Below are 8983 nucleotides of genomic sequence, written 5' to 3' on the forward strand. Positions count from 1 at the left end.
ATCTCCCTTAAACTTTTCCCCTCTCACCTTGAAATCGTGACCCCTAGTAATTGAGACCCCACTCTGGGAAAAAGCTTCTTGCTATCCACCCTGACTATACCTCTCATGATTTTGTAGACCTCAATCAGGTCCCCCCTCAACCTCCGTCTTTGTAATGGAAATAATCCTAATCTACTCAACCTCTCTTCATAGCTAGTGCCCTCCATACCAGGCAACATCCTGGTGAACCTCCTCTGCACCCTCTCCAAAGCATCCACATCCTTTTGGTAATGTGACGACCAGAACTGTAAGTAGTATTCCAAAGGTGGTCGAACCAAAGTCCTATACAACTGTAACACGACCTGCCAATTCTTGTACTTAATACCCCGTCCGATGAATGAAAGCATGCCGTATGCTGCCTTGACCACTCTATCGACCTGCGTTGCCACCTTCAGGGTACAATGGACCTGAACACCCAGATCTCTCTGCGTCAATTTTCCCCAGGGCTTTTCCATTTACCATGTAGTTCGCTCTTGAATTGGATCTTCCAAAATGCATCACCTCGCATTTGCCTAGATTGAACTCCATCTGCCATTTCTCCGCCCAACTCTCCAATCTATCTATATTCTGCTGCATTCTCCGACAGTCCCCTTCACTATCTGCTACTCCACCAATCTTAGTGTCATCTGCAAACTTGCTAATCAAACCATCTATACCTTCCTCCAGATCATTTATGTATATCACAAACAACGGTGGTCCCAACACGGATCCTGTGGAACACCACTGGTCACAGTTCTCCATTTTGAGAAACTCCCTTCCACTACAACTCTCTGTCTCCTGTTGCCCAGCCAGTTCTCTATCCATCTAGCTAGTACACCCTGGACCCCATGCGACTTCACTTTCTCCATCAGCCTACCATGGGGAACCTTATCAAACGCCTTACTGGAGTCCATGTATATGACTTCTACAGCCCTTCCCTCATTTATCAACTTTGTCACTTCCTCAAAGAATTCTATCAAGTTGGTAAGACATGACCTTCCCTGCACAAAACCATGCTGCCTATCACTAATAAACCCATTTTCTTCCAAATGTAAATAGATCCTATCCCTCAGTATCTTCTCCAGCAGCTTCCCCACCACTGACATCAGGCTCACTGGTCTATAATTACCTGGATTATCCTTGCTACCCTTTTTAAACAAGGGGACAAAATTAGCAATTCTCCAGTCCTCCGGGACCTCACCCGTGCTCAAAGATGCTGCAAAGATATCTGTTAAGGCCCCAGCTATTTCCTCTCTTGCTTCCCTCAGTAACCTGGGATAGATCCCATCCGGACCTGGGGACTTGTCCACCCTAATGCCTTTTAGATTACCCAACACTTGTTCCCTCCTTATGCCGACTTGACCTGGAGTAATCAAAAATCTATCCCTAACCTCAACATCCGTCATGTCCCTCTCCTCAGTGAATACCGACGCAAAGTACTCATTAAGAATCTAATACACCAAGTTATTGGGCTGTAGGGATACCCACAATGTTCTTCGGGAGGTAGTTCGAGGATTTTAATGCAGCGACACTGAAGGAACAATGAAACACAGTCACTTCTCGTTATTTGCAAACCTACGTATTCACCATGGGGTCAGCTCAGTATCTCATTTTATTGTTTCTCATCAAGCCATCAGAGTCTGATCTTGCAGCCCTTCACAATACATAAAGGAGAGTTACATGCTAGCAGTGTCTATATTTTCTGTTATCTACAGGACATTCATGTCCCTGTCCTCCACAGATAACAAGGATTTGGTGTATTTCCAAGTCAGGATGATGAATGGCTTGGAGGGGAACTTGTAGGTGGTGTTCCCATTTGTCTGCTGCCCTTGTCCTTTTAGATGGAAGTGGCTATGTGTTTGGGAGGTGCTGTTTAAGGAGCTTTGGTGAAGTTCTGCAGTGAATCTTGTAGGTAGTACACACTGCTACTACTAAGCATTAGTGTTGGAGGGAATGAATTTTGTGGATGTGGTGCCAATCAAGTGGGCTGCTTTGTCGTGGATGGTATCAAGCTTCTTGAGTGTTTTTGGGAGTTGCACCTATCTAGGCAAGCTGGCAGTATTCCATCACACTCCTGACTTCTGTCTTGTAGATGGTGACAAGCTTTGGGGAGTCAGAAGGTTAGTTACTCACTGCAGTATTCTTAGCTTGTGACCCATTCTTGTAGCCATTATATTTAGAAGGCTAGTCCAGTTTGGTTTCTGGTCAACAGTAACCCTGGAAGTCTCTCCCTCCAGAAAACTGTTGAGGCTGGAGGTCAGTTGAAGTTTTATAACTACGACTGATAGACTTTATCAGGTAAAGAGATTAAGGGTTATGAAACCAAGTCAATAGATTTTAGTTACTTTTTGTTCCTCTTCTCTTTGGCATAAACCTATCAATCACACACAGATTGGTGAAAGAACAATGTGAGTTCTTTATTTGAAGATAAGGCTATACACAGACAGAGTTAACTGGAAAACTCAGTATGGAATATCTGATCTTCATTCTTTGCTGCTTCCAGACTGACCACAAGCCGTTGTTGGACTAACACATCATTTCCTGTGAAAGATGTGTGATTGACTGACAGCAGTTTGATTTACCCCTTTAAAGGTGCATGCACATCATATCACAACCAGCTACCAATCAGCCGTGATCTCATTGAATGGAGAAACAGGTTTGAGGCGCTGAATAGCCGTCGGTTGTTTCCATTTTTTGCAATATAATGAGAAGCATGTGTACAGAGAGAAATATAAGGGAGGATCAAAAGATGAGCAATAAAAAGAAAAACTAAGGAAAAGGGAGGCCCGAGGGAGTGAACTGCATTGGAATGAGATTAAGAGCATAAGAACAGCATAAGCAGGAGTAGGCCATTCAGCCTGTCAAGCCTGCACTGCCATTTGATGTGATCATGGCTGATCTCAACTCTACTCTGTAGCCACTCCCCATATTTCTTTTAACCCATTACTCATTAAAAATCTGTCTCTCTCCTCCTTATATTTACTCAATGTCCCAGCATCCATTGCAGTCTAGTGTAGTGAATTCCACGCATTCATGATTTTTCAGAAGTAATTCCTCCTCAACTCTGATTTAAATCTGCTATCTCTTGTCTTAAATCTATGTACTCTATTTCTAGATTGCTACACCAGTGGAGACATGCTTTCTACCTCTACTTTGTCAATCCCCTTTCGCATCTATATACCCCGTTAGATCTCATCTCATTCTTGTCAGCGCCAGAGAATATGGGCCGAAACTGCTCAATCTCTCTTCATCTCTGCAATTGATGTAGTGAACCTTCTCTGAACTACCTCAAATATATTTGCATCTTTGCTCCTTCTGTTCCAGAGCAAGCCATTTTGATAGTGAAGGACCTGATGGATGTGGAGGTGACAGCCCCTGACGCAATCCAGTTGGAATGTGAGGTGTCAGTGCCCGTGATCAGAGCCCCTCAGTGGAGCCTGAATGGACAGCTCCTTCGGAACGGGGATGGGGTCCACATGGAAAACAGAGGTACTATCCAGCGGCTGATCCTCAGCAACACCTCCCCTGACATGAGTGGAGTGGTGAAATTCACTGCAGGGAAGGCAAGCTGCAGTGCTAAGCTCACCGTGAAAGGTAAACCTCAACAGGGAGAACTGAACAACTGACATTTACATTGCACATTTGAAGTGTTAAGAACTTGTGGAAAGCGTTAATGGGATTGGACAAAGCCACCGTGGGCTTACAAAAGGCAAATCATGCTGAACAAATCTACTGGAGCTTTTTTGAGGATGTAACAAGTAGAATAGATCAGAGACAACCAGTATATTTAGATTTTCTGTCAGTATTTGATAAGAGCCTTCATAAGAAGTTAGTGGGAAAAGTTAAAGGAGATGGCTAACCTATCACATGGATCAAGAACTGGATGACAGACAGGAAACAGTGTGGGAATAAATGGATCTTTTTCTGAGTGACAGGCAATGAATAGTCGATCAGTGTTCGTGCCCCAGCGATTCATTATATGTATAATATGTGTGTTTGTATGGATATATTTTATATATATATATATATATAAAAATATATATCTGTGTGTATGTGTACATATATATGTGTGTGTGCATGGGTGTGTATGTGTGTATATAATCATAGATATAAATTACAGAATGAGGGAATCAAATGCAGCATTTCCAAGTTAGTTGACGACACGCAACTGGGTTGGGTTGGGAGGAGGGTGCAAGAAGACTTATGATAAGTTGAGTGAGTGGGAAAATACATGGCAGATGCAGTACAGCATAGTTAAATGTGAAGTTCTACACTTTGGTGTGGAAAAACAGAAAGGAAAAGTGTTATGTATGTAGTTGGGTGTGTGTTGCCCCTTTAAGAAAGCCAGTCAGGTGATCCAGAAGCAGGAGTGAGGGGAGGCAGTCTAAAACTGCCCGCGGAGCTGAGAGACCGACAATACAGTATTCCCTGTTCAAGTTACCCTTCATCTACCTCATGTTCTCTTTAATGGTTCTGGTGAACCACAAACATAACTGGCAACAAGGATGGAATCTGGCCCACAAGCTGTACAAACACCATTCATTTTGTCAGGAGGAAGTATTTTGCCTAGACTTCAAAAAACTGGGATTATGAGGTAACACTGAGTGAAATGGTCGCAAACAGACATGGCCTGCAGTCAACACTGGCGAGGAATGGTACACATTGGAGAACGGGCCAAGAGCAGCAGCCATGAGGGGACTCTGGTCACAGCTGACGTCTGAAGAGAGGAGAACTCACCCAGGAGCTTACCGGAGTGCATAAAATAATGGATACTCAGCAGAGTTCGCTACACTAAAGACTGCCGCTGATGTGGCAAGAGTGGCCACAAGGAAGCAACGTATTAGACTTGATAAGCCCAGTGCCACATGTGTAAGTGAGTGGGCCATATTCTCCAAAATTGCTGGGTACAACTCAAGCAAGAGAAGTGGTATCAAAAGGAGACAATTCAAAGGACAAGGCATAAGGTACATGTTGCCAGCCAGGGAGTAGACGGGGAGACAGCCAAGTCTACAGGAGAAGCAGAAGGCCCAGAGTCAGCAGAGTTTTTATTCATTCAAGGGATGAGGGCATCACTAGCCAAGCAACATTTATTGCTCATCCCAGAGGGCAGTTAAGAGTCAACCATATCGCTGTGGGTCTGGAGTCACATGTAGGCCGGGGAAGGATGGAAGTTTCCTTCCCTAAAGGACATTAGTGAACCAAATGAGTTTTTCCAACAAATGGCAATGGATTCATGGTTATCATTAGACCCTTAATTCCAGATTTGGTTAACTTGGTTAAAAATCCTGTTGGTGTGGGATGAAGCTGATTATTAGAGGATAAGACAGCAAGTATGGAGAAAAAACCAAAGAACTCCAGAACAGAAACTCCTGCTAGAGAAACTTAGCAGGTCTGGCAGCATCTGTGGAGAGAAAGCAGAGTTAATGTTTCGGGTCCAGTGACTCTTTTTCAGAACTGATTGTAGCTGGAAACTGTTGGTATATAATGCTAAAAAAGGGGTGAGGGAGAGGAGAGGAGTAAATGATAGGTGGAGATGGATCCCAGAGAGAGAGAGAGAAATAGCTGGGCTGACAAAGGAATGGGTAACAATCAACCTGGGAGAATCTGTAACTGCTAAGGGGCACTTGTAGTGGCTGACAATGGGTTGTTTGTGGTAACAGCCCAAGTGATAACAAGATCTGACGTGTGGGGATTGGGGTAAGGACATGGGCAAAGTGCTGAAGCCCTAAAATTGTTGAACTCAATATTGAGTCCAGAGGTGGCAGAATTCCCAAATGGAAAATGAGCTTTGCTGGAGCGCTACAGCAAGCCTGAGACCAAGATGTTGGCCATGGAAAATGGTGGTGTGTTGAAATGGCAGGCAAATGGAAGCTCAGGGTCATTTTTACAGATAGCACATATGAGTCTTGCTAAGTGGTTCCCTAGTCTGTGCTTTGTTTCCCCATTGTGAGCAGCAAATACAGTGGACTAGATTGAATGAGGTGCAGGTAGATCGCTGCTTCACCTGGAAGGTATCTCTGGGGCCTTAGGTAATGAGGAGGATGGAAGTAAATGGCAGGTGTTAAACCTTCTGCAGTTGCATGGGAGGGTGCTGTTGAGGAGATGTTGGGAGTGAAAGAGGAGTAGATTAAGGTGTCCTTACAGAAAGCTGACAAGGGAGTGGAGGGGAATATATGTCAGGTGGTAGCATCTTGCTGGAGGTGGCGAAAATGGCAGCTGATGATCTTTTATGTGGATGCTGGTGGGATGGTAGGTAAGGACAAGGGGAACCTATCACTGTTGTGGGAGGGAAGAGAATGGGTGAGAGGCGAAGTGCTGTAGATGGGTCAGACACAGCTGAGGGCCCTGTCAACTGTAGTGGTGAAGAATCCTTGGTTGAGGAAGAAGGTGGATATTTCAGAGGACCCCTTGTTGAAGTTGGCATCATCGGAACGAATGTGACGGAGACGGACGAACTGGGAGAATGGAATAGAGTCCTTACAGGAAGCAGGGTGTAAGGATGTTTGGTCAAGGTAACTGTGGGAGTTGGTGGGTTTGTAGTGGATATTGGTGGCCAGCCTATTCCCAGAAATGAAATCAGAGATTTAAGGACCAGGTGATAGTGAGAGCAGGTGCAAATTGGATGCAAATTAGATAAACTTTTTCACTTCCAGATGAGAGAGTGAAGCAGCATTGATGATGTAATTGATGTACCAGAGAAAGAATTGTGGTTGGAGGCCAAAGTAGAACTGGAACAGATATGTAAAGACTCTATTCAATTCACTGAACTGCCATTGAAGCCTGCCAAGATTACACTAGGGACAAACACAGAACAAGTGGTGCCACTGAAGGGCTATGTACTGGTAAAAGTGCAGCTAAGAGACCGATGTGCCAAACTGCCTCTGTACACCATGAAAGGCAAATACCCTGCATTATTTGGATGCTCCTGGTTTCAGAAATTAAAGGTAAATTGGGGTGTGGTGGACTCAAAAACGAGTTTGTAGAGATTTTGGATGTGTATAAAGATGTCTTCAGGGGGATCCCTGGGGGAAATGAATGGCGGAGAAACTAAAGTTCGGTTAAAGTACGAGGCTCATTCAAAGAATCTGAAGGCGCATCCGTACTGTATGCCATCCGACCTAAAGTGGAGCAGAACTGAAATGGCTAGTAAGCCTGAGAGTGTTAGAAGCATAACTGCCAGTGTATGGGCCATCCGTTCATTCCTGTCTTAAAAACATATGGTGTGCTGAGAATTTGGAGTGACCTTAAGGTCACAATCAACCCAGGCCTGTGTGCGGATCAATACCCACTTCCACTCATTGAGGATCTGTTCAGTGAACTGGCTGGGGGAAAGAAATTCTCAAAAACGGATTTGTTGCAGGCCTATTCACAGATGGGTGTCACAAAGGAACTGCTTGCGATAGTGATACACGGGGTACTGTTCTGCTACAAGCAACTGCCTTTTGGCATCATGTCAGTGTAGACTGTATTCCAGAGGGCCATGGACCACATTTTGAGTAGATTGACAGGTGTCCAATATTATCTGGATGATACTTGGTTACTGGATCCTCTGTAGAGGAGCATTTGAAAAACCTAGAAGAAACCCTAAAAAGGTTGCAAGAGGATGGCCTCAAGTGAAAAGAGAAATGCAATTTTTTTAAAGACTCCATAGAGTATCTGGGTCATTTACCTGGCTTACGCAAGGCACCCAAGAAAAAGGAGGCTATCATGAAGGCCCCCAGACCAGAGATTGTCTTGGGACTAGTAAATTACAATGTGTCTGATCTGGCAACTGTGCTAAAACCCCTGCATCAGTTGCTGGGGAAAGGGAAGCCACAAGTATGGACCCAGTAATGTGAGGATGCTTACCAGGACTGAAACAAGCCTTAAAAAGGTTGGGAGTGTTGACTCATTTCAATCCAAAGTTGCCACTGCAGTGACATCTGATGCTTCACCTTTTGGGGTCAGTGCTGTACTCTCACACATCTTGCCAAACAAAGAAGAAAGGCCCATTGTGTTTGCTGCACAATCACTCATGAGGATGGAGGAGAAGTACGCCCAAGTGGAAAAGGAAGGATTGGGCATCATGTTTGGTGTTAAAGAAATTCACTTATTTCCTTTCTGTCAGGAAATTCGTGTTGCTGATAGACCACAGGCTGCTAACCTTTTTGGCTGTTATACAGGAATAATGTCAACGGTGGCAGCACACCTGCAGAGATGGGCACTGACTGCCAGTCTACTCATGAAATCAATACTGACAGAGGAGCACAAAAATGCAGATGCTTTGTCAAGGTTACTACTACCTGTACATAAGGATATTCCTGATTTGAACCTGAAAATTATATACTTTCCTCAGGAAGACAAGGTACCAGTGTCAGCGAATCAGGTGCAGAACGCTACCCGGAATGACCTGGTCTTGAACCTAGTGGTGGACTTGGTCCTGAGAGGAAGGACTTCTCATAGAAATCACCCAAATTTACACCCTTACCTGCCCAGGAGATGGGAGTTGTCCATATCAGATGGTTATTTAATGTGGGGAATGTTATCCTTCCCTAATTAGGAGGAAAGGCGCTGGAACAAGTGCAGCCAGGGCATGCTGGCATGGTGTGAATGAAGGAGATAGTCAGGAACCACTTTTTGTGGCCGAAGATGGAACACCAGGTGGAGGAGAAAGCAGAACCATGCAAATCCTGTGTATTAATAAGGGATGCGCTGCTGCTGATGTCCCTTCACCCATGGGAATGGTCTCAATCACTGTGGATTCACATTGATTTCACTAGACCAGTAGAGAGACAAATGTTACTAATAGTTTTGGATGCCCATTCCAAGTGGCCTGAAGCCACTATGGGTGGAAGCAACAATAGACCAACTGGATGGAATATTTGGAGATAGTAGGAACTGCAGATGCTGGAGAATCCGAGACAACAAGGTGCAGGGCTGGATGAACACAGCAGGCCAAGCAGCATCATAGGAGCAGAAAGGCTGA

At 44.6% G+C, this 8983-nt stretch overlaps 1 protein-coding gene across 1 annotated transcript in view; it reads left to right on the forward strand.

Annotated features, from left to right (window-relative positions):
* obsl1a (obscurin like cytoskeletal adaptor 1a) overlaps positions 1–8983 on the forward strand; it is a 174919-nt gene that overhangs the window by 143411 nt on the left and 22525 nt on the right. Inside the window, exon 22 of the mRNA XM_048599311.1 lies at positions 3343–3612. Within this exon, the coding sequence (XP_048455268.1) occupies positions 3343–3612 (270 nt within the window). The remainder of the gene's footprint in view (positions 1–3342; positions 3613–8983) is intronic.

Source organism: Rhincodon typus, chromosome 7 (genome assembly GCF_021869965.1).
Source record: "Rhincodon typus isolate 14 chromosome 7, sRhiTyp1.1, whole genome shotgun sequence".
Classification (NCBI taxonomy): domain Eukaryota; kingdom Metazoa; phylum Chordata; class Chondrichthyes; order Orectolobiformes; family Rhincodontidae; genus Rhincodon; species Rhincodon typus.